The following is a 26,374-nucleotide window of genomic DNA, read 5'->3' as shown; positions in this document are numbered from 1 at the left end:
TCACATGTCCTTTGAACAGAGAGAGACCTAGCTTTCTCAGGATTTCTCCTGAGAGAAAATGTGAGAGAAGCAGAGAAAAGAGAATCAAAACAATTCTTATCTCATTACTGCTCCTATGTTTGTGCACATGTGGAATGTGTTATGGAGATTGTTTACTCAAAGTGATTGCTTGATTGGATTCTGGTGATGGTATTTTGGATTGATTGACCAATTAGGTCACAGCTGTGTCAGGACTCTCAGCAGAGAGAGTCTCAGGTTTTCTAGTTAGTTAGTGATATAGTTCTTATTGGTGTAATTTAGTTATAGTATAATATAGTATAATAAAGTAATTAATTAGCCTTCTGATAACATGGAGTTCTGCACATTGTTCTTCCCGCGTCGGGGATCACAGCACTGATACCCTGAATCGACACAAGTGTTTTTGAAGATCTTGCTTATCCTGACTGAGGGAGGAGGACTGACTTCTGCCACATGTTCTTAAGGCATTATGAGGTCTTATTTTGCCTCATATTGCTGTCTCTGCCAGATACTGTCTGACATTTGTCCTCTGGAGCAAGTGAAAATGGTTTTGAGTGAGATATCTTGGTTCACAGCAGGAGATAAGTAGTTAGCATGGTATAAAGTTTGTTGACCTAACCCAATGAATACAGAGCATTATGCATGGATTTCTTAGATAATACTATGCCATATTGGAAATTTGAGGGTTGTATTATTTAAGCATTTTTTTAACTGTAACTTTCTTCCAAACGCACTGTTCTTAATGTATCACATGCCCCAGAGAGGCTGTATTGCATCCTTGCTCTGACATTGTTAATTACACAGGGAAGGAACTGTGCTCAGGTGAACTATGGGGGTCCTAATTTTTTTATACCTTCAAGAGGGTACCAAAGGTCATGTTGCTATGGTTTTTTTTTTTTTTTTTTTTCTGCTAACAAGAGGAGGAACTATCAGCTCATTTTCCCCCTTTGTACAATCCTCTTCAGCTCCCTAGACAGACCAGGTCACTATCAGCCATCTCCCTGCTGACAGCTCATCTGTGTCAGTGTGTCTCCTTTCTCAGGCCTGAGCAAAATTTGCCACCCTTGACCCTCTTATTCTTTTTATTGTGTGTGGAATAAGAAAAGTTTCTAGGTGAGGTAAGTTCCTATGTGTCTGCTGCAGGTGACCCTGCAGCATACTGTCTTGTACAAACAGCAGCATGCATGCTTCCTCCCAGAGTCAAGCTGGCCCTAGAATTGCAGAAAAGAGCTACATGGCTGATGATATCTGGTCAGTGAGAATGGATCACACTGTCCTTGGGAGACCTTGGCACCAAAGATAGGTGACAGAAGCTTTTCCCATGAATTCATCTCAGGAAAACAGTTTGGAGAGACATAATGCATCAAAATGGAGCCAAAATAAACATATGAGTTGGCAGTGCAGAAACCTATTGTGAGCTAAGCCATGGTACAACAAACACCTTATGGAAAAGCAAAGCAGCTACCTTTTATGTCATTACAGCTATAGATTCTCCACTTGATACATGATTATAAGCAAAACATAAGGAAATTCCTAGATGAATTAAAAAAGACCAGTGTGAAACAGTAAGGCATATTTGCTGCAAGCATGTTGAGTTTTTAAGTATATTACAGTATACCACAGAACCCTAAGGTGAATTTGGTACTGGTGAAATGACTCTTAATGACTAGTAGGTGACACAGTGGGCAGGCAGGTTCTGTATAAGAGCAGCCTCACAGCCATAATATGGATTGTTTGACTAATTTAAAAAGCATTTATTTTCTCAAATGTAGCACTTAGCCATTCTAGAATACCGAATAACAAACATTTACTAATGCTTTCCTAATCAGTTTCTAACTACAAAGGTTTGCTTGTAATCATAAAATAATACTGTGAAGGGAACTCTAGACACTCAAAGATCTTCCTGTTTCAGGGGGCTGTTATTATTACTATTCTTCATGGAGAATGTACCAGACATAGAGAGAATGTACATAATAAACGTTTCATGCTGTGCTTAATTTACATATTGAAGTACTTTACTGAGGCAAACAGACATCTAAATCTAAATACCAGCTTGAAACTAAAATTTGCTAGTTTGTTTTGCAAAAAAAAATAATTTAAATTTGATATGCTTAATGACATGATCCCAAATAAGCACTTCATATGAATTGAAAAATATCTGTACAAGAAATCATAAAAGCAAACTTTCAGAACTTTATAAAAAGTTTTATCAACAAATTCCTGCTCTATATTCTTCTCCTTTTCTATGAATTTTGTCCTTTTATTCCAATTATGACTTCTGGGAATCAATCATAAATCCCTCACAGTACATTCTCTAAAAATAGATGAACTTTATAAATGTGTCATGTAAAGGAATATATGAAACATTACAAAAATCCTATTCCATATTTAACTGCTAATTTCCAGTAGGATTTATCTGTAACAAGACTGAAACACAGAATTTTTATGCTTATGACAAGAATTACTGAAAAATTACTTTAAATCAGATGTATATATTTTGAATTTGAACATCAAAGCAGAAAAATCATAGCAATGCAACACCAATAACTTAAGTGTGAGTTGCTGATTTACAGATCATGACACTAAACAATCCAGTTGAATTTTAATTTTATGGAGTGTATTTGCTGTGCAAGAATAAGATCCTTTATGATTTTTAGTTGAAACACCACAGCTGGAAAAGTATTTCCTGTTCCTACCTGTAAATATCAAAGCATTTCACATGTAAAGTTTTTGAACTGCCATAGCAAGGGGACCATGGCTGAATGGTTACCATTTCTGAGATATAAACCTCTATTTCTAGTGTCATTGGCTGCAGTGGAGAAAAAAATCATAATATAAAGAATGTTTAATAATACTTCTAATTAAAAATCAGAGAGGGTATATCTTGGGGCTGTAACTACTGAGATACTATGAATGTTTTCATACCAAATCTACAGTTTTTAAATTAAATATTAACATAGTATAGGATCCTTTTGAAATAATTTATTCACAAACGGGATGAGATTTAGCTAAAAGTGGCAAAGCCTTTTCTGTTTACTGTGAGGGTGTTTGGATGGTGTGGGTAACCAACAAAAAAATACCCCCAAAACCACAAAAGAACCAAAGACTACATCAGTATATGTTTACAATTAATTTGCTGCTTCATATAGAATACACAGTATTATTTTATGTTGATAAGGAGTGTTTCTATGTGCAATAGATTTAAAGGTTTTAGAAAACAGTACATTTTTTATCCTGTTATCTAGAAAATAAAACATGGCATGCCTAGCAGTTACTCATGGCTAGAAGGGTGACTCTATAGTACTAAAAAATAGCAGAAAATTAGATTAATGAAGCTGATGAAGCTACTAACAGTAAAACATCTACAGGTGATACTCCCTTTGAGCTAAGCAGTTAGTAGGAAACATTTTGTAACAATGTAGATGTGTTGTTGTAATTCCTGTTTTGTATTTATCTGTATGAAACCTGTCTTGTTTTATATCAAATATCTCCCATCTATTTAGATGAAAATGTTCTGTGCTCTAATTTTCTGATACAAGAAGACATGCAATCAAATCTGTATTACACCAAGTAGTCCAAAGTCTGTTTTTCTGCTCTTTATTCATGAGTTACTCTGTGGATAAGAGAACAGGAAAATGCTATTATTTCTGACTCAAAGAAACAGGATCATCTCCTGAAATAAATGTATTAAAACAAATACAGATAAATAATATTGGTTATCATATAATTTTTTGCTTAATAAAAGGATCTTATTATCATGCTGTCTATTTACATAAAAGTTTTCATCTTCTAAGGGCTTCACAAATATTAATTAAGCAATTTAGTAACAACTTCAGTATATTCCTTGCATTGTATAAATGGAGTGTTAAGGTCAATGGCTTTTTTCAAGGCCATACAGCTAACGGTGGGATAGATATTCTTGGGCTTCTCAGAGTTCAGTCCACAAACTGCAGAGAAGTGTGCTGAAATCCTGTTAATGACTTAAATAGTTCATAGGCAGGTGTGCATCACTGAATTTATAGTACATAGTGAGGGATGTCTTGCAGATTTCCTGTTTTTAATCCAGGCTTTGTGACGGCTGCTTTTAGATAAATGAGCATTGGCCTTATAAATTGCTTGCAAGGCACTGTTGCTTTTGAGAAAAATAAACCATCAGTCCACAGACTCAAAAAAAAAAATTGCATTGTACTTGCATTTAGTTCTTGCATGTATCAGTATGTTAAAGACAAAAATACTGTGCTGTGCTAAAAAGTATAACATACAAAGATTTCCAGACCCTATCTGTTACCAGTTGGTTTGTAGAAGAATATAAGCATTATTTTAATATTTATTTTTATGTTGTTATCACTAGGTTCCTGATGACAAATTCACAGTGATGAAATCTGGTTCAACTCATTGACAATTTATCATCAATCTTCTTGGACTTCAGAATGATTTTGAGTACCTGTTTCTCTTCTGCAGATTTAATTGAATTGGTAAAGGACATATTAGCTGGGTCAAAGATTACTAATGAATTAGAACTTTTTTAGGACACATATTATACAGTAGCTTAAATACTATGTTCAGTGTAGTGATTTATGTATATGTGTATGATATTTATTTTGATATCAGTCAAATGATTTCTCAAGCCCTAGATGTAACTAGAAAACAATTAAAAAAAAATAAAATCCCCATCTGTGTGTAGGGGTACTGCAACCTTTTCTATCAGAAGTCTGGTTTTCTACCTCTTAAGTCTTCTACCTCTTGAAGTCCTTGAAAAGACTTCAAGATAAGAGTGGTGTAATCAGTCCTTGAAAAGACTTCAAGATCTTATTTTTTTTGCCCCCTTGACAAAACTCTGAAAATCTCAACAACTTCTTGAAATAGTTTGAATATTTCCAAATATAGGGAGTGTGGGGAGGATAGTTCTTAACTCTGGACATTTCTTCAATATTTGACATAATACAAAGAAAACTGTAAAATTTAAAGAATCTCAGCACTGACTTCATAGCCCATCTACATGCATGTGTGTGTGCATGTGTGTACACACACGTTTCTTCATAGGCTGAAGCTGATTTTTATTTTGGATTTACCATTCTATTTAATAAGAGTTTTATTCAATGCTATTTATACATAATATTAGAAACATCAGCATTTCATCATGCATCAGAAATTCATATAAATTTAAGTGAGATTTTATGTTAGTGTTTGATATAAGGGCATCTGTCTGTCTGCAATGATATTGTGATGTCTGATTCCTTTCTTAGAAATGAGAAGAGCAAAGATTAAGAGGTTTGGGGAATGTATCCAAAGAATAGTGCCCGGTTTTGTCTAAAATTATTTTTCAGATAGTCCTTCAAGAATTACGATGAGTATGACTTCTTAGCAAAGCACAGTCTATGAACACCTTTGTGTTTTTGTTTCTGTTTCTCAAATTAGCAGCTGCAGAATTTTTGTACTCAAACTCATTAAACCCTTCTCCTAACCACCACTGCCAAAAGACCCCACGAGAAGGTTCTAAATAGAGGAAGTTTAAAGGGCACATCCTTTCTGTTCTGTATTCTTTTAAGCATGTTGTTTTGTGCATTTAAAAAAAAGAAAAATGACACTAAAACTACTTCCATACGTTTACACATGTATCTTTTCAGTCAGTACTAATTTCTGAAAGATTTTTTACTTTTCTTCCTTCTTGATAATATACAATCTCATTAAGTGTTCAGAAACACTAAGGAATTACCATACTTTCGGCTGCAGAATTAAGAGCTCAATTTGCAAAAAATTATGTCATGTCTGCATATTTACTCCAGAGAATGTGCACTGCAGTCAGAGACTAGGGCACAAGCTTTTTCAGAACTAGATTTTCTGACTTTGGAGATATTTTTTCTGTTACAAAGAACATTCTTTTCCTGTAGCATCACACAGCTTATGCAGCTATATCTCTGCCTTGAGTGTAAACAACTACAATTGCTTCTAAAGGTAACTAATTTTATTTCAAAATTATAGTTTCTTATCAAACCCTGCTAAGTTGCAATAGTTGCATGTTCTGAATTTTTGCAGATGCTTCCTTAAAGGACTTTTGTCCTTTTTCCTTGTACATCGCTGCAATGAATAACGATTTTGTAAATTTATTTTGACTGTGACTACATTTCATGTTAAGTTGTGCACTTGTTTTGTAACATATTCTTCATTTACACAACACTGGATGTATTGGAAAATGTTTTCCCAAAACCTAACTAAATCATATTTATATGCTAAATGTTGAGTACATAAATAATTATAAGCCCTTTATAACTAGAGCCCACACAAAGCTTTAAAAATGTACCAGCATAGATGCTGCTATTTATTTTCTAATGTACTTAAGAAAAAATATATTTGCCACAGAAAATGTGTCAATGCATAGCAAATTTGTCACATTAGTGCTCTGAAGTATCTATAAATAACCACACTCACCAATATATTATGTGCACTTCTACATATATTTACTGTTGAAAAAAAAATCAGTATATTGTTGTCACTTTTAAACCTTTTAATACAAATTCTTTTAAAAAATACTTTCCTCACTTTATTTTAAAAAGTCTTTATTAACAGTGAGGTGAAAATCACACAATGGAATAGAGAATCCAAAAGGGACAGCACAATGTTCTATGACATTTTAGCGCACTTCGGTGCCACCATTTTTTTATCCCCATAGAAATGCAGCAAGTAATGAAAAATGCTGCTTCATTGATTTCAAACATGTATATTTTAGATTAAGGTGACAAACATATGATCACTGTTCCTACGGATGAAAATGGGCATTTGCATCTTCAGGGAGACGTAATAGAGTTATTCTACAAATCTACAGATGTTCATTCAACAAAATCCATATATCTTTTCCCTCTTAGAATCCCTCATAAAATAAAATGCCTTGAAAGAAGTCTTTGAATGAAATAATGTGCCACTCATAAAGGCATTTTTATCCTCCTCCGCCTTTTTATCCAGTCTGTGAAATACGGATTTTACTAAGCTTTCCCCTTCCTGTTCCTTTTAAAACCTCTGAGGAACAGGGAAAAAAAGTGTTCATTTGGAACAAAAAAAAAGTAAGGAAAGAGAACTTTCTCTCCATGAAGACACACAATAAAACTTTACAAGGCAATAAAACTAACAGCAACTGATTGAAAAGTTAGTTTTACATTCTTCCAACTTGTCCTGTTGTGGGTAAAATTTACACTTTTTTTTAATATGGTTTATATGAGCAACTCTCAGATGAGAGTTAAGATAAAAGACAACCTGTCTTTTATTATTCAATCAAAGCATCTGCTTTGGTGTATTATAACCATCATCTTGTAGGTTTTGTTCCACATTGTTACTACATCCCACAGTGATAGAAAATGCAGTTGACTGGGACACACCCCTACAGGTGACTCTGTTGATATAAGTGGCACTAAGAGGTGGATACATACATGATTATAGCAGAAAGGGAAAACCTCCTGAAATGCACAGGCTTTGGTTACAGAGAAGTCCATGGGAGGGCTCCTCTTGAATTTAATGCAATCTAGGTCACGGCCTCAAAAAGGAGTTATAATTTTCACTTCAAAGTAAGTAAATGAGAAGGTTCAAAGTAGTAAACTTAATAATTTAAAGTCTTCTTGTCATGGGTCATGTGAGGCTTTCACCTCTACCTCTCCCCATCCACAAACAGGATATTTTCGTCACTTACTGGGAATAGCCCAGTACTCTGGCCTTCCTAAAGGTGACCTTTTATCATGAAGCAAACTGTATCAAATCCACAACATGGATACATTTCTTGATCCTGGTTCCTCAGCCTGACTAATCTATCAGAGATGAAAACGGAATAGCAAAAATTAAAACAAGAAAGCACAACCTGTTAATCAGAACAATTTATGATTGCAGAGCATCCAGGCACCCCAAAAAAGGAAATAAATTTTTCCTAAAAATTAAGCAAATCTGTATAGAAGGAAGTAGAAAGGAATGGTAGAATTCTGAAAATAGAAAGTAAAGACTGATGGAAGAAAATAAGTTTTAAACAAAAACATCTGCTGGATATTTATATTTACAATTACCATTTATGCAAAGAAATTTGCGTATTAGGGGTTTTGGCATACCATGTCAGTTTTCCATGTCTTTATAATGTTGTTGGGCACCTATAATAAACATTTTCTAAACTTCAGAATCTAGGGTCTAGCTTTGATTCTTTGAATAGGAAAACAGTGACTGTTCTCATTGCTTTCAATGGGAGTAGATAGAAATAAATTCTGGAAGATATTTAAATTTCAAACTCAAGTCTACAAGGTCACAGAAATCCTTTTTGTTTTCTCAGATCCAAGCTCTATACATCCAGTCATCTGACTGGGGAAAACCAAAAAAAAAAGCTTTGTGTGGGTCAGTTACCTAAATATTGTCATCTAATGCCATTTTAATGCCTTCTACCCAATTTCTATATGTGTCTTCCAAAAGACACATACCTTCTGTAGAATCTCTGACATTCACATCAGGCCATATGGGTATTTCAGATACCCTATGGTGTCTAAAATGACCTTACAATCTTCTTTTTAGACAACTTAAACCTAGCCCTCATATCTAACAATTTGTACAATATAAATAGCTTTCATTTACTCTGTCAGCATAGTAAGCAAATGTTTAATTTTGAGTGGTGTAATCAGACTATTAAAAGTGCAGAATGAAAGTGTTCATGTAGCAGACACTGTAAAATTTCTATAACATAGAAAAAATTGGTCTTGAGGTCCGGAGCAAATCATAGATACAACAGTTTCAGAGAATACATCCCAGATAGTGCACTGAGCATTACTTCTTGACAGAATATCATCACTAATTTCCAGGGACAGTAACCTTGACCATCTTTTGGTGTTTTCACTCTTGATAAATTAACTATTAGTCTTTTGCTTGATCTTTCCAAGCAAAGGTCTTGCCTTTTCCCCCCCAGTTTTATTCAAAATGCCCAGAGTGTGCATGAGTCTCTTGGTGCCATCACCTGACTGTAAGTGAAAATCTACTGCAGAGGAGATTTTAAATATTTCAACCCACTGTACACTCTTCAGTTCTGCTAAGCCCGACAAAAGGAAGGGATAATGAAGATATCAGTCACATCCCAAGGAGAAAAAAATTCAGTTTGTTCTGGACATCAAATGCCATGGCTCACAAGCAGATGCTGACAGCAGCTCAAAAGGCATTTTCAGTTTGAGGAAGCAAGATGGATCACCATAATGCAGCATAGCAGAATTTCTTTAGTAACATAAAGTATTAGAATCTACCTTTCACCTTGAACAAAAAATCATCAATCAAATTTTAAAGAAAAGGATAGGAATAAATTCATAACAATTTTGCCATTCAAAAATCATATTCAGTGTGTACATTAAACTTCATTTGTAGAAGGTCACATTAGAACAGTCGGAAACTACCAACAATGAAATTGGTTACAATATCTAATTCACTGTTACATAAAATGCATTTACGGTATAATAGCTAAGGAATGCATGTAATTCAAAGAGGCCCACTACAGCAATCACTGAGACTGAACATATCAAGTATAGTAAGTCTCAAATCCATTGCATTTAGAGTAGTGTGCAAGAACTTTTTCTGCCCAGTGAGAGCCCCCTGGCTTAGCAAGAAAGTCAGACTGCCACGTTATTATATTAAATTAAATCTTTAATGATAATCAGAAGAAGTATTCCTTTTGATTTTCATTGGCTGTATTTTGCATGCTGAGCTCACTTTTCAATGCAGATTCAGCACTGTTTTCATTTTCAGATCCTTTTGCCTCATTTTTTGAGTATATGCCTTTTTTTTTATAAATGCGTATGGCTATGGCCGTGATGCAAAGCAGGATGAATATGACAACTGCTATCACACCTACAGGAAGAAAAGAGAAAAAAAGTAATGAGAAAGGACAGACAAATAATAACACGTAAGCCAGAGAGCAGGACAAAGAAGGAATGACTACATCATATAATGGAAGGGCTTACAGGAAAGCCTGAGAAATGAAAAGACAGCTGCTTTCAAATCAGAAACAGCACTCTAGTATAAGTTTAATGGTGATTGTTTTGAAATCTTGCACCCTATTAATAATAATAATAATAATAATAATAATAACATAAAATCGACAGATCATTATAATTTCTGAAATTTTTGAATGGAAAACCCCTAGCGGCCTTATTTTCAATAAGAGGGTTTCTTTTTCTCCTTCACTATCAGACCCTAGTTCTGTGCTGTTTTAGGAACTCAAGCCACTGCAGATAAGGAACAATAAGATGAGATACTTCTCACAGAGATAAGCAAGACCTTACAGACTGCCAGCCCATCTCCTCTCTTCCTCATTCATCCTGTCATAATGGTCTTAGGACCTTCATGAGTCAGAAGATGGGCAGGAGAAGAATTTGAGGAGATGTTAAACAGGAGGGAAATTGATCATGTTTGTCAAAGAGGCAGAAACTAGGACTAGGCTGTTGGGATGGAAAGAGCACTAAGCAGTCTGGAAAACAGTTGTAATGCAGTGCCTCAGTTACAGTAGACAAAGGGACAGTCTGTTGCACAGCTTGGTCACCACTGCAAGAAAAATAAAAATACCTAGTCCCTTAGCACTGTAGATAAAAACAGAGCACCCAAAATTCAGTACATGCCAATTTTCTTGACCTCTACTATGAGCAGCCATCCATCATTGTAGGAATATAAATGTTTTAATATAATAGATCCTTCTCTGAAATTGACTTTGTAATCTAAGTAAATCTTGATTTTATCTAGATTAACTAGCACAGTCATTCTTTTATTTCAATCACAGTAGATGCTCTCTTTAAGGACTTTCCTATAAATATGTTTTGTCTGAAGTAGCTGAACTGAGACCATTCTCAGTTATATTCAGTTAAGGGTGTTTAACCTTAAATTTTACTGAATGTTGCACAGTTTACTTTGTTTTGACTTTTAAACAAACATAGGCAGTAGAAAAATTGTGACTGCATATTCCCAAATGTGTTTAATAACAAAAAAAAAATTGTATTGTTATTATTAACTTAAAAGGATTTTATCTATTATAGTTTGAAGTTAAAAAAATGCATTGTTGTGAGCATACTTAAAAATCTCCATCCACACTAAGTTATCTAGTACATAGTGATCTTTATGTACAGATATGTAAAAAAATATTTATCTTTTGAAATAGTAAAGCAAGTTTTGACAAAGCTAGATATATAAAAAACTCAGAAAACATATTTTAAAATTCTGACCTTCCTTGAAATCAATGGTAAAATTCTCATTTGGTATGTATAAAATTACACAGACATAACTACCACTTTACAAGCAGGGAACCTTCTAGGTTTAATAATCTCATTTTAGTATTTTTGGTACTGCTGTCTTAAAGGTCACTAGTGATGGAGTGTGTTTTTACATGCACTGACCACAGCAAAATGGAAGACAAAAGTGACTGCAGGTTCTTATCCTAACTCAACCTTTCATACATTTAAACAATTTTAACTTCAGTGAAAAGCCTGGACAGTTTAATTCTACTAAATTCCACTATTTCCTTTGTCTACTAAGGCTTTAAAAATTCTTAGAAAGTAAATATTTTCAGAATTTAAAAGACAGAGGGGGTGACCTTTTTCATCCCACTGCCCTGTCAAAGTTATCTATGAAATTTGAAACAGAATTATACTGCCAAAACATAATCTTCAAGTTTTATTTCCTCAGCCCCTCCCAAAAGAAGAAATACTCCTAGAAATTCTCACAGAGGATGATTATCACAGGAGAGGATACTATGCCTTGAGAGAAAATTTGAACCAACAGAGACATATACATACTTCAATACTGGTAAAGGGACTTGAGTTTCTGACGAGGGTCCCCAACCCCAAACTGCCCCTATTGAGGCTCACTTGTGTACTTCTCATTTTTGCTAAAGAGACAGAAGTGGTAGATTTCATGTGGGTATCTGTATGAGATGTATCCTTCATGTAGGATTCATATGAGAAGGACAATCCTCCAGAAAGGCATGGGGATGGAACCTATACATCCTGAACTTTAAGCACACACATCTATCCTAAGCTTTATGCTCTGTTCTGAGAGGCATAAACAGTAGAGGGACTAAACTAAATCCACTATACCAAATTCATGGTTCTTCCTCTATTCCTCTGATAAAAAAAGTATTTTGAAAAAAATTTTATTAATTGTCATTTCTAGTTCTATTTGAGCTGTTAAAAATGTCCAAAAGAAATAGGAAGAAAATGAAGAAGAGACTGTATTTCCAACCTACAGTAATTATTTTTATTATTATTATTATTATTTTAATATGCATTTTAAGTTGTAAATCAACACAAGTGAATGTCTTTCCAAGAGTGCACTGCCTTCCAAAGAGGAAACCAGGATGAAATTTCCTCAGACTGTCAGAGGATTGATTCAAGCAGTGTTAAACCACATATTCTCAAGGAAAAGTCTTTGTTGTTCAGATTTGTTAAAGAAAATTGTAAACATGACTTTGTAGCAAAAGGGTTTTTTTTTTGCAAAATCAAGAAGAAATTATAGTTCTTGCTTAAATATATGCTTTTTTTACAACAAATCCAAGCACTTTTTAAAATCATAGACACCACTATTATGCAGGTTGAAATTCTGCCCTTACTACCCTGTTTTTCATCAGAATGTTTCAATATATGGAAACACGGTACAAATTTATGTAATAAGAAGAGTGTGATCAATTGTATTTTAAAACAATGTTTGACTTTTATCTGTCTACCAACTGTAGCAAAATGAAGAGCTTTTACTTGTTTCTGTATGCACGCAAAACTAAACTGACTTAATCAATGACAGATTCACGGTTAGAAAGAAAAGTTTTTGTTTTGTAACAAAGGATTTGTTACAGTCCCTATTACCTCCAATAATTGCAGAGTCGCTTCTGATTGCATTAGCTAAGGGCTTTCCCTCATCTATTGGTCCAGAGTGATCTGCAGCAGAAAAAGAAAAAAAAAAGAAAACGACAGACAAATAGAAGATGTGGGGGTTTTTTTAGGAAATTTTCACAGTGGCAGTTCATTTACAATATGGTGCAGCGGCAGTAGTATGGGTCAGTAAGCACACATAGAACGTCAATGTAGATGACACTTTTCAGAGATAAAAAGAAAAATGTAAACATTCAGATGAAAAGAGAAAGGCTAGAGAAAAGGAAGTAAGTACATATAAAAGAGAATTATTTACAAACTACTCCAGAGATGTTAACCCGCATGGAAAAATAAAAAGTCAGTTATGATTCGGGTCATGAGTATTCTATTTGGATTTTGCTTCAGAGATGAGAACAAGTGATAACCATATGCTACCTGCAAATGGATGGGTTGTTTCACTTGAAGTTGAGTCAGCTCCAGTTAAAGTACCACAGTTGGATTCAGTGAAACGCCCTTTTACAATGACAGGGGCTGAGCTGCTGTGGTGCAGTGCAGCCTTCAAAGGAGCAATGTGGTTGAACTGCACTGAAGATAGACAGCCAACAAACCCCTGAGAGTTTGCCTTCATAGTCTCCTCATCTACATCACTGTTTTCTGTTAATCAAAAGGAACAGAACACAATTAATCATAGTGCAAATGTACAAAATAAAGTGTCAGAAGAATAAATGAATAATTAACCTGTGTTCCTCTGAGTATATTTGAGTTGCAGCAACATATGTAGATTCACTGAATCTCTTTCTTGTCTGACTTTAATGAAAAGACAGTCAGATATATTCACCCCCCTCCCCCTTTCTTTTGAACAGATGACAGGTGCTAATCTGCTGAGGAAATGCTTTTAAATTCTTATAGCAAGTTCTAAAGTAAAAAGTTTCTATTGTAAATAAAGTACTTAAATTAAAATGCAATCATTTTTCATTCTGAAAAAATGTAAGACTGAAGAATGAATTCCAGAAAATTGCATTTTATTGGATTTCTTCTCATAAATAAACATTTTTGGAACATATTCATTTTATAGACTTATATATCTACTCCATTTCAGCACCATCAAGTATGTCAAAGAAAAAACCCTGAAGATCTCAGATTCTCAGATCCTCAGATCTTGATGGAAATCCATCAAGATATTTTCTGTGAAATTTTTAAAAATGAGTAGTGTTCCAGTTTAATATACATTTTAAAACATGATACCATTATTGATATTAGAAAGGGAGAGGGAAAAAAAAGAAAGAAGATACCTTCTCACTTTTTCTCTTGAATTACCTTTCTGAATGCATGTGGAAAGTACTGTGCATGTTAGAACTCTCTGTTAATTCACCAGTAATGCTCACTAAAGCACCACTTTTGATGCAGAAAACAGTTTATTTATTCCAACAGCTCTAATTTAAGCAAAAACTCTGGAAGTACTAGTTATAAAAGGAGAACTCATAAGAGAATTAAATTTGCAAATAAAATAGGAATTTCATCTCATTAATTTTCACTTACAACATGTCCTGGAACCCAGAAATGAACTTGTGACCTTTACAATAACTACCATAATAACTTTAAGTTTTACAGTGCACTCCTCAATAAAATTTAGGTTCATAGTGAAACATGGGATAATGTGTTCAGACAGAATGTTGCAAAATAGCAGAGTAGCATTTTCCTCAGCTAATCTCTGCTTACTGCAGTGACGATAAGACTACTAGATAGAAGGGTGTCAGACAAAAGTCTGCTCACCTGCACTGATGGATTGCCTAAGATGTTGGCTGTTTAACTGTCTCTGCTTTCTTTATAGCTCTTTTCAATACCTGCCTCGATGGATCTGCTAGGACAGGATATTTTAAGAAAATTATTAACACTGAAGTGGCAAGAAAACATTTTCACAAACCCACTATGATAAAAATATATACCTCTAAATATGAGTCAGATTGAAAACCTCAAGAGGAGAGTGGTTTCTATTATTTTTCAGTTCCTATACGAATCCTTTATTGTTACATATATGTATAAAAGGAAAGGAAATATTTTGAATTCTTTGGTTTCATTTGACTCCTTAACTAGAGCATACTGATGGATAAAATAAAGCTTTATGTTGGGTCAGGCAATCTTGATGATAAAAGTGAAAGGGCTTAGGGAAGACCACCGTCATCCATTTTCCTCCTAAAGTAAAATTTAACTGACTGAAAGTGGCACTCAAAAACACTCACAGGTTGTTTATTGTATATTACAGTAAACTGAAATTATGCATTCTTAAGTGTTGGGGGTTAGGTTTCTTTCCTTTTGTTACTTTTTACTTATACAATATTTTCCCATAAGTTGCTAGGACACATTAACGACTGGGTACTTAAGAAAACAAAAGGAGTGGCCAAGCTCAGGGGAGGAGGGCATCTGATTGCACTTCTCTAGTCTGGGAGTTTCTCTCCAGATACTGCAGGAATTGAGCAGGTAAAGAATGGGGCTGGGGCAGCTGCTGGCCTTCTCTCTCTCTTGGCTTCAGAGGAGGATGGTCGGAGCTGCTGCTTGGGGAAGGGAATTCGCTGCTGCCACCAGAGCCCAGCCTGAGCTGCTTCTTCTGCAGTGGGTAAGCTTCTGCTCATGAGAGCAGCCACTGAACTGAGACCTCATTATCACCCACCTCACTAAAAGAGGGAACCATCCCCATCTGCTCAGGTGCCCGGGATCCTGAGCTCGCCTCTCCCTCCCCTGCTGGGAGCTGGGCCGCCACTGCCCTGCCCCTGATGATTCTTCGGCACGGCTCGAGTTTTCACTGCACTGCAGCCCCGCACCCCGTGCCTGCCGAGACTCCTGACATCCCAGCCTGGTGCTCCTCAGAGTCCTCTGGGGCACCAGGATCGGCTGCCCTGGGGGTTTGTGAAGAAAAGTCTCTCTTCCATCCCTTCCCAGCCGCGGCATTGCTTTATTTTCCTCAGTCCCAGGCAGCTCCGGAGTGCCCAGCAAGGCGCTATTTCTCGGTGGGACTGGGGCACTGCTTCCTCCCAACGCTTCTGTGTTCTGAGCACTGGGGTGGGCTGGCCGCGTTCTGCAGCCGTGCGCGAGGGGCGAGACAAAGAGGTGAAGGAATTGTCCACTCTGTCCGTGTGGTTGGCTGGAGAGCTTTTATTTGCTGCGGGGAGATGCGACGGGGAAGTGTGACTCGTTCCCTTGCGCCACGTGGACAAAATGGCGCTGGGACCGGGGGGGACGTAGGATTTTATAGGGGGTGGGCCAAGGTGGGCAGAAGCCCTCCCACCCAATGGGGACAGGCACTGTGGTGGTGACGTGGACCACAGCAACCAATGGGAACACGGCAGGGGCGGACACGGGGCTCTGGGACGAACAGGGACATGGGGAACTGACAAGGAAGTTTCAGGAATGAACAGGGGGTGGTTACTGGAGTGACGTGGAGAAGCTCCAATGGCAGGCAGCCTGGAGCGAACCATTGTGGGGGGAACAGGGGTGTACAAAGGGGTACACAGAACCAGCTAACTTAACATTATAAGACCCCTAATCTGAACGCAACCTGGGATGCAACACCTGGCCAGGCCGAGCCGCCATAACCGCACGCTCACCAGGAGCCACCAGCACCCCTGCTGGCCGTGACTGGAACTGCACAGAAGGAAAAGTGCCCGTGGCTGAGAAGGCCAGGACTGGGCCCCTGGTTCTGTGGGGTGTCAGTGCTGTAGCTGTTGTTGTTTGTTTACTTTGTCATACACACCAGTAAAGGACTGTTGTTCCTATTCTCATCTCTTTGCCTGAGAGCCCCTTAATTTCAAAATTATAATAATTCAGAGGGAAGGGGTTTACATTTTCCATTCCAAGGGAAGCTCCTGCCTTCCTTAGCAGACACCTGTCTTTCAAAACCAAGATATTAAGTATCTTATTAGCAATTCATTTGCTAAGAGCACCAAAGTTCACCATAGACAAAATTACTCCACCTACATTGTCTTTTTAAAAAAACAACAAAAAAGAGCCCTCAAAAGCAAAACACACTCAGTAACTCTCTTTCTTTAAGTCTCAACCATTTGTCTTTGTGAAGTAATCAAGCAGAAAGTCAGCAGACATACAGCTCCTATCAAAACATTTTAAGACAAGAACTGTGATGCCTTGTAATAGCCTTATATCTTATCTTATATCACCCAAAACTGCACAATTCGAGGTGAGGCCATTCCAGTGCAATCCCCTCCCTTGCCTGGCTAGTGATGCTGTGTGTGATGCACCCCAGGACAGGGTTGGCCCTTCTGGCTGCAAGGGCACTGCTGATTCATGTTTAACACATCATTCACCAGGACACCCAGGTCCCTTTCTGCAGTGCTGCTTTCCAGCATCTCATTTCCCATTATGTCGTTAAATCCAGTTACAGACTCTGGAACCTGTCTTTGTTAAACTTCATACAGTTGGCAACTGCCCAGCCCCCTAATTTGTTGCTGTCTCTCTGCAAGGCCTCTGCCTTCAAGGGAGTCAATAGTCCCTCTTAATTTTGTATCGTCAAATTTACTGTACCTTTATGTCCTGCACCCAAGTCATTTATGAAGATGTTGAAGAGCACAGGGCTGAGGATGGAGCTCCCACCAGTGACAGGTGCCCAGTCTGATTTCACTCCATGCACTGTAACCCTTTGTGCTTGACCTGTGAGCCAGCTGCTCACCCAGCCCATGATGTGTTTATCTAGCTGTGGGCTGGACATTTTGTCCAGAAGGATCCTGTGAGAGACAGCTTCAAAAGATTTACTGAAAGGGATTATGTCAACTGGCTTCCCTTGATCAACAAGGGATATTTATGTTGTCATAAACGGAAATTGGGTTTGACAAGCAAGACTTTCCTCTCATGGACCTGTACTGGTTATGACTAATGACTGCATTGTCCTTCAGCTGTTTTTCAATACCTTCTAGAATAATCTTCTCCATAATTATACCTGGCAATGAAGTGAGACTGACAGGCCTGTAGTCCCCTAGGTCAGTCTTATATACCCTTATTAAAGCCTGGGACAACAGCAGCAAGCTTCCCATCAGCTGGAACTTGTATAGATTCTATCATTCAAAAACCACTGAGAAAGGCCTGGCAGTGACATCAGCCAGCTTTTTCAATATTACTGCTTGAATCCCATCAGGTCCCATAGACTTACAGGGATCCAGCTGGAGCAGGACACTGTGCAAAAGTTTTGTTTGAAGAAAAAACTGTCATGTTCAAATGCAGAAGAGCTCAGAAAAGTACTTCTCCAGCTGAAGAGAATTCTTTTTAAAAAAAAGCTTCCTTGTGTGGTTTTCCTGAACTACATTTTCATGTACAAGAAATACATGATCTCATATTTTATTAACTCATTATATTTAGACCTCTTCACTGCAACAAACACCCATTACTTTTTTCCTCTGCCTTCGTTAAGTCTTCTTCAATCTCTAGATAGGACTTCATAGGAATCAGAACCTAAAGAAATCATATTTCTAAGAAAATAGTTACTCCTTTGAAATGGGGTGAGACATATGTTTTCTTATGACAGATTCCAAGACAAATTGGGCTGATTGCCCCACATGTCATTGCAACTCTGTGCTTTGTACTGCTATGTCATTGCAAAGCCATCATATAACTGAAGGAAATCACCTCTGAATTTTTGTAACTGTATGGCTCTTTGGAAGAGACAATATTGGTCCTGGTAAAAAGATAATTTGTCTAAAAATGTACATTTCCATAAATTTAATCAACTGCATTTAATCAGATGCATTTCAAATGCATGTCACACTCTTTTGGAGTGTGAGATTTATATATAAAATCTACATTTTGAAAGTATATATTTCTGTTTGTGTTAGAAGTACTTACTTAGTTTTCCAGTAAGAAAACAAATCAGCTACACTGAGATTCTCCTAATGATAACTAAACAATAATTAGGATTTTTTTTTCTGATCTATAAACATGGCTTCTGAATTTCTTTAATACATTTTAAGCTATTTAGCATTTGGTAATTGTTCTCATAAAAATAACTATCACTGTATGAATTTTATTACATATTTTAAATTATTATTCTACCTTTTCTAGGTAACACTCTCATAATTGAAAACAACAACCACTTATTTGACAGATAAAGAATTAACTGAATCTCCTTATCCAAATATTTGCATGCAACAGCTCAATGTCTAAATAGGGATTGGTGACAGGTGGTGGTCCTCTGGGCTCACATTGATACCATTTCTGTTCAACATCTTTTATAATGACACCAAGAGTAGGATTGAGTGTATCTGAAGCAACTCTGTGGATGACACTTGTTGTAGGTTGGGTTGATTTAGTCAGGGATTTTATTAATGTTAGTTAGGCTGGTTCCCTGTACGCCCCTATTTTTCCCTCACAGTGGTTTGCTCCAAGTTGTTTACCACGAGAGCTCCTGTCACTCAGACCTGTCAATTGTTGCATCCCGGATTTGGGTTCAGATTAGGGGTTCTGATATATGTTAGTTAGCCGATTCTGTGTACCCCTGTGTGACCCACGTGTTTCACCCCACCGTGGTGGTCCACTCCAGGTCTCTTACCATTGGAGCTCACCCTGCCAGTCCTGCAACCACCCCCCTGTCCACTCCGGAGAGTTCGGTGTCTGTTACCCTACTCCCGCAACCCCATTTGCCCCGGAGCCCGGTCCATCCCTGTTTCGTCCCCGTTGGTTACCCCTGTCCACGTCACACCCCCGTAGCCTGCCCCCACTGGGCAAGGGGGGCTTCCGCCTCCCTCAGCTCGTCCCCTATAAAACCCTATGCCTTCCTTTGTTCGGGGCCATTTTCATCCACATGGCGCTAGGAGCGAGTCGCGTTTCTCCGTTGCAGCTCTGCGCAACAATAAAAGCTCTCCAGCTGACCACATGGACAGAGTGGACAATTCCTTCACCTCTTTGTCTCACCCCTCATGCACGGCAGCAGAACACGGCCAGCCCAAACCCGGTGCACGGAACGCTGAAGCGCCCAGGAATCGCGGCAGCCCCAGTCCTGCTGAGAAGTGGCGCCTTAGCCGGGCTCTCCAGAGCTGCTCGGGACCAGGGAAAAACAAAGCAAAGCCGCAGTCAATCTTCTCACTTCTCCCAGTTTTCTCCTTACATGGTTCTGTCAGTCAAGGTTTGCTCACTCCTTGTTGGTGTGTCAATCTTGTAACCACTCTCAGCTTCTTCATGAAAGTTCTGCATCAATCACACCACCTTTGCACTTCCATTCGTCCCAGAACACTGTACCCACCTCTGTTATGTTACCATTGATTGTTATAGTTGATGTCATCCCTCTGTTGTTTGTCCCTATAGGGCGAGCCAGGTTTCCACCCCTGTCCGCCCACTCCCTACTTAATCTGTTGCAAGTTCTTTGTTCTCCGGCATTTGCTTTGCATTATGCTGAAAGCGATTAGTTCCGACCACGCGTGGGGGAATAAAAGTTCTTAGGCTCGCAAGCAAAGTGTCCTTCTCTCGTCCCATCGTCTCCTCTCAGCGTGAAGCTACTAAAGCTGTGTTACCCATGCCGCAGTGCTAAGCACCATCAGGGAGGTAGATGCCATAACCCTGGACTGCCCGCTCACGTGGCGGCCACTCAGCCTCACAAAGGCGGTGCTATCCGGTGCTTGACTGCTTGAGGTCATAGCAGGAAGCCTCCACAGATACTAAGCTGAGTTGTTCAGTTAACACACCTGAGAGATGGACACTAATAGGTTTGAGGACTGGGACCAAGTGAATCTCATAAAATTCAACAATGGTATGTGCAAAGTTATGCACCTGCATCTAGGCAACCCCCCATATCAATACAGACTGGGGGGATGAATGGATTGAGAGCAGCCCTGAGGAGAAGGACTCGGGGGTGTTGGTGGACAAAAAGCACAAGATGGGCCAGAAATGTGCACTTGCAGCCCAAAAGCCATTGGTATTCTGGGACTGTTCAGGGCCGATTGGATGCAGCTCTGAGAAACCTGGTCTACTGGAAGGTGTCCCTGCCTATTATGGGGGGTTGGAATGAGATGATCTTAAAGGTCCCTTCCAATCCAGGCCATTCTGTGATTCTAGGCTGCATCCAAAGCATCGTGGCCAGCCTGGCAAGGGAGGTGACTCTGTGCCTCTCATCTGCTCTGGTGAGACCCCACGTGGAGCACTGCATCCAGCTCTGGAGTCCCCAGCATAGAAAAGACATGGACTTGTTAGAGCAAGTCTAGAGAAGGACTGTGAAGATGATCAAAGTACTGGAGCGCCTCTCCTATAAAGAAAGACTGAGAGAGTTGGGGATATTCAAGCCTGGAGAAGTCTCCAAGGTGATTTTATAGAAGCCTTCCAGTACCTAAAGGAGGCTACAAGAAAGCCGAAGAATGACATTTTACATGTGCATGTAGTAACAGGGCAGAAAGGAATGGCTTTAAACTGAACCTGGAAATGAGGAAGAAATTCTATGCTATGTGGGTGAGAGACACTGGAATTGACTGCCCAGGGAAGCAGTGCATGTCCTCATGGGAAGTGTTCAAGGCCAGTGGATGAGGCTTTGAACGACCTGGTCTGGACAAAGCTGTTCAGGCACACAGCAGGGGTGTTGGAACTAGATGACCTTTTATATCCTTTTCAACCCAAAACTTTCTGTGATTCTATGAAATTACTTTAGAGGAAAGAGAAATATCCTTTAAATTTGCACCAACACCAAATCTTTCTCTATCACTGCCAAAATGAAAGGTAAGAAAAAACATGATCTCGAGAATTTCAGTCCAGGCTATTGCTATTTTATTTTAAGAAATGGTGATTTTAGATAGGCAAATTTCATTTTGATCATTACTGCCGAGAAACAGACATATTTTGAAGAATCATCATGAGACAAAGAATCTCCAACAAAGATTTGACTTACATTACCATATTCTTTGCTGTTTACACCACAATCTAATCACAGGGAGTTTTTCAAGTATGATACATGATTACATAGTATTATGTCATCTTTGTGTATGATTTCAATTTGATTTGTTTTTTTCTCCAGAATAGAAAGCAAAGTGGTATTTCTTAATGCTTGATTGCAAAATGAGAGAGAAGTGTACAATTATTTTTAATGGAATTCACTTGATCATTTTTTCAGGAAGCACTTATTTGTGATTATATCTGTATTTTCCACAAGACTGAAGTTTCTACCTTAATTATGACTCTGTGTCTTAGTAAATGCACAACAACAAATGTCTTTCAATGACATTTGTATTTTTTTTTTCATGCCCCATGATGATGCTTGATCCATATTTTAGAAAACCCTGCAGTTTTAGAAAATGCAGTGGTGTTCCACTTACCTAAAATCTTCCCAAGTATGAGAGACTTGATTGCATTGAATTCTGTGCCTGAAGACAGAACAAACTTCATTCTTTCATTCTGGTTAACCTATAGAATGATAGAATGAGGATCAAAGTGGAATAATGGAAGAGATAGTAGTCAATATTTTCAAAAAAGCAGGTAAGATCAAGGCTAAAAATAAGAAGGTCTGAGGGAAGCATTTGTTATTTATAGCATAAAGACTCATCAGGAAATAGATTGTCAGCTTCCTTAGATCACTGATTATAACTGATATTCTTAAGCATCCCACTTAATAAGTCTTTATTAGTTAGTTAGTGATTTGGCTGATTCTTTCTCTTTCACCTCTAAGATGAATAAAAAATAGCAAATCTTTAAGAATATGAAAAATATTTTAAATTTAAAAAGGCACTCAATTTTTAACTTCATAAAGATCAAATATTATATTGTAAATATTCTGCCTGTCAGGGTACCTCTAGAATAGCATCAAGCCAAGTACCAGTACCCAAGTTCTAGCCTCAAAATACTAAATTATAACATGCAGGTATTTTGAATTTAAAATTTTAAAAAAATGACTTTTTGCATGTTAGTATCAACCATTTACAAAATAAATGTTTCTATTTTATCCTGAAATTTCCACAAAAATTACAAAAAATATCCTCCTTAACAGTCACATTCCTTTGATGATGTAAAAGAGACCAAAGAAGAATTTTAAAACAGACTTAAATTATTATCTGTGTGGTAATATATTTATGCTGTGGTTTAATGCATAATTTAACTAAAAAACCCAAAAATGCAAGACCCAAAACAAACAACAGCAGTCACACACATTTACCAAATTTTGAAAATTTAACCATCAAACAACTAACTGCATTTTCATATAAAATTAAGAGGTGATATTGACCTTTTGAAATAAACAAAATTAACATCAAAAAGATTGGCTAACATTAATTTTGACTGTGCACCATGAGAGTGTTAACTTTGCTTTGATTACTTGAGATATTAAGGCACATTTTATTTGGGGGTAATTGCCTTGTTGCAAGTATTTACTGCATTTTGCTTGTCTACTTTTTTATGATAATCCACTTTTTCCTCCACCCCTAACAGAATTACCTCTACAAAAAGAGTTTCCTCCTCTCTATTAATCTTCACATGTTGTAGTTGTCCATCAGCCATGCTTTTGAAACTGATGCTGAAGACGTCAGGATCTTGATGGCTATCTAGCTTGTACCTAATCTGTAAACTTCCTGCAGGGATAAAGACAGCAAAGGTGTAGTACACTACATACACTATAAGCAGTATAGATCATATACTTTATGATATATGATATACTATACAATAGATGATAAGCAATATATGATCTATACTGCTTCATAGGGGTACTGCAAGGGCAAAACAAATTCTTGATGTGTTTAAGGACTTAGCCATGGGAAATGGATATAAGTGAATATAATTAAAGGCAACAGAATGAGTATTAGCAATGTCGGAAGCAGGATATAGTGGCAAAAATAGTCATAAGCTGTCTCAATTTTGATTATTGACTTAAAATTTGGGCAGAAGTTTTATAATTACTTTTGAAATTCAGCTGAGAAAGACTCAGTCTGGTAGCTCTCATAATTGTGACCTATCAAACATAACTCATAATTCTTGAATAATGTTTTCCCTGTCCAATCCTGTAAACCTCTGACCATTTGAAAATTAAATTGAATGCACTGTACTAACTTCTAGATCACTTTCCATTCCTTATTGTTAACTCCCAGAATACCATCTGTACACAAATAATCATAAAAAGACTCAGAGGAGAATGCAGAGGCAATGTAATTTCCTGGTCAGAAATTCCTTCTCAGCTGTAGATGGACCACAACTTTCTACTCATGCTCTAGAAATGAAGGCCCATGCCAGAGACAGGCCAGTCATGAGCTACACATGTTCCATGTCACATGGAGGATAATAACAGCTATCCTATATCCAAATACGTGCCTAGGAAAGTACAGAACCTTCCTTAAGCACAGAACCACAGTGACGGCAAAGAGTCTTTGATAAACCTGAAAATTTAACTCAACCTGTGGGGTTTTTTTACTTAGAAAAAAAATACATAGATATAGATGAAAGAATGGAAAACAAAGATCCAACGAATAGTTAATGTTCAGCTTAAATAGAAATATCAATAATGTTACATGTATTTTTACAGGTATGTGTATATATATGTATTTTCATAGGTATATATAAGTAATTTATTAAATAAATTTAATGAAATGACCTCTGATTAATTTAGGAAATGTATAATGCACTTTAAAAAGTATTTTATTTTATAATTTATTTTTAGGATGGCAATTTATAGGCCTCATGAGTAGAACACAGATCAGATAAATTTTAATTTTCATTTCCAAACTTTAAAATGCAAACATTTCCAAAAATAAATGTTTTTGAGAACGTGATTTTAAAAAAAGTAGTAAAAGTTGAAACTACAGTAGGAGGAATGCTTTTCATGTGGTAAGAATTGCTTGATGCAGCTGAAAAACAAAAACAACAGGACAATATGTAGTTCCTGATTCAGGTCTGGAAATCAGAGAGAATCCAAGCTGACAGTTATGATGTTCATCAGTGTTTCCAGACATCCAATTTGAAAACTCACCATTTCTAGTGATAATGACCGAGAGGTATTCCTTGTAGAAGGAGCTGACATAGAGCAGTAAGCTTGGCGTCCGTGTTGTTCGAAAGGCAAATGTAATTGCTTCCCTGGCCAGTGTCATGTCAGCATAGAAAGAAGAAGCATGAGAACTGGAATTTTTAGCTAATGTGTAGTATTCTTGAAAGTTGTATGTCACAGAAGTGCCAGTCCAAAAATAGGCAGATATCTCTGAAACAAAAAGTAATTCAATATTTAAATAGAATGCAAAATAACACTAGAGAGCTTTTTTTCTTTTTTTTTTTTTTTTGTTGGTTGGTGGTTTTTTCCTTCTGCTGCACCTCAGAAGAAAATAAAATGTATTCTAGACTATTGTGATAAAGCTAAAAAATAAATATAAATGGAACTAGCATTTAGAATTACAGAGAAATTTAAGACATAACCTGGTCTAGGGCAAAAACTCATTTAGATGTGTTGTAAATATCTGTTTCATTAAGAACTGCATTTTTCTCTAGGTTATTTTCTACTGATCATCCTAGTCCTCAAGCACAATATATTCTATCTTGTATGTATATTGCTCCTAAAAGAAGTGGGTGCAGCAATTTGAATCCTAACATTTAGATTAGATTTGGTCTGAAACACATATGTGGTGCAAGAGACTGGTCAGGTGGGAGAAAGAAAGGAAAAATAGAAATTAACTTATGCTCTTCTTATGTATGAATCACTTATAGAGGGCTTCTGTAATTCTGTGATTTCTGTTTTCTGCTGTTTTCTGCTAAAAGCATTTGTCTTAGTGTTTTGGATCACAGTTTTCACACTTTGGAGAAATTTCTTGAAGTTTCTGTAAGTTGGTCCAGCATTTGACAAAAGCTGACTGAATGTTATTATTTAGATCATCCTAATAATTTTAGCAACAGAAGCTAGTCTCTGCTGACTATTACAGTGTGGCCATTAGTCCCTTCTGATGCAGAGGAGGAAAACATCATTCCTCCTAATGCCATCAGTGGCATTAGACCTGCAGTGCTAGATTCAAAAAGTCTGAAGACTTTGGGTCCCTCACTTTTGTGGTGGAAGCGATGACAGGGAAGATTTTGTGCTAATTTAGAGGAACGTGAAGTTGTGGCATGTAAGCTATTTAGTACCTCGCAGAATGCATTTAATACATGGAGGAAGCAAGATTTTTTTGCAGTTCTGAAATATATGCAAACACCAAAGCTTCTAGATAAACTTATATTTTTGAAATTCAGACTTGATGACTTGTGATCATGTACCACTATGATAACTTCACCAAAGAGCTACTTTAAAAAGACTTGGAAATGGACTCAGTCCTGTTTGCAAAGATCTTACTTTCTTCTTACAGCAAAAAGTAGATTTAAGTTCTTCTGTTCCTTGGTTTGTTTTCCAAACTCAGACTTAGTTTTGAGATTACTATTTGAAAGACAGAAATCCAAATACTTTACCACAAAAACATAGTTCCTAGATTTACTATAGTATCAAAGAATCAAAAAAGTTGCATGAAGACACTGATCCTCTCGGGTAATGTAGTTCCTGCTTAAATGGTATATATTGAAGTTACCTCTGAAAGGAC

At 37.2% G+C, this 26,374-nt stretch overlaps 1 protein-coding gene across 1 annotated transcript in view; it reads right to left on the bottom strand.

Annotated features, from left to right (window-relative positions):
• Nucleotides 1-6,469: 6,469 nt before the first annotated feature.
• Nucleotides 6,470-26,374, bottom strand: part of CNTNAP4 (contactin associated protein family member 4) — a 216,820-nt gene continuing 196,915 nt past the window's right edge. Inside the window, exons 19-24 of the mRNA XM_053931894.1 lie at nt 24,793-25,017; nt 23,271-23,404; nt 22,160-22,247; nt 13,305-13,523; nt 12,864-12,935; nt 6,470-9,867 (exon numbers count right to left, since the gene is read on the bottom strand). Coding sequence (XP_053787869.1) covers nt 9,674-9,867; nt 12,864-12,935; nt 13,305-13,523; nt 22,160-22,247; nt 23,271-23,404; nt 24,793-25,017 — 932 coding nt within the window. The 3' untranslated portion in view covers nt 6,470-9,673. The remainder of the gene's footprint in view (nt 9,868-12,863; nt 12,936-13,304; nt 13,524-22,159; nt 22,248-23,270; nt 23,405-24,792; nt 25,018-26,374) is intronic.

This window comes from Vidua chalybeata, chromosome Z (genome assembly GCF_026979565.1).
Source record: "Vidua chalybeata isolate OUT-0048 chromosome Z, bVidCha1 merged haplotype, whole genome shotgun sequence".
Classification (NCBI taxonomy): domain Eukaryota; kingdom Metazoa; phylum Chordata; class Aves; order Passeriformes; family Viduidae; genus Vidua; species Vidua chalybeata.
This window is presented reverse-complemented; position numbering and strand designations above follow the sequence as displayed.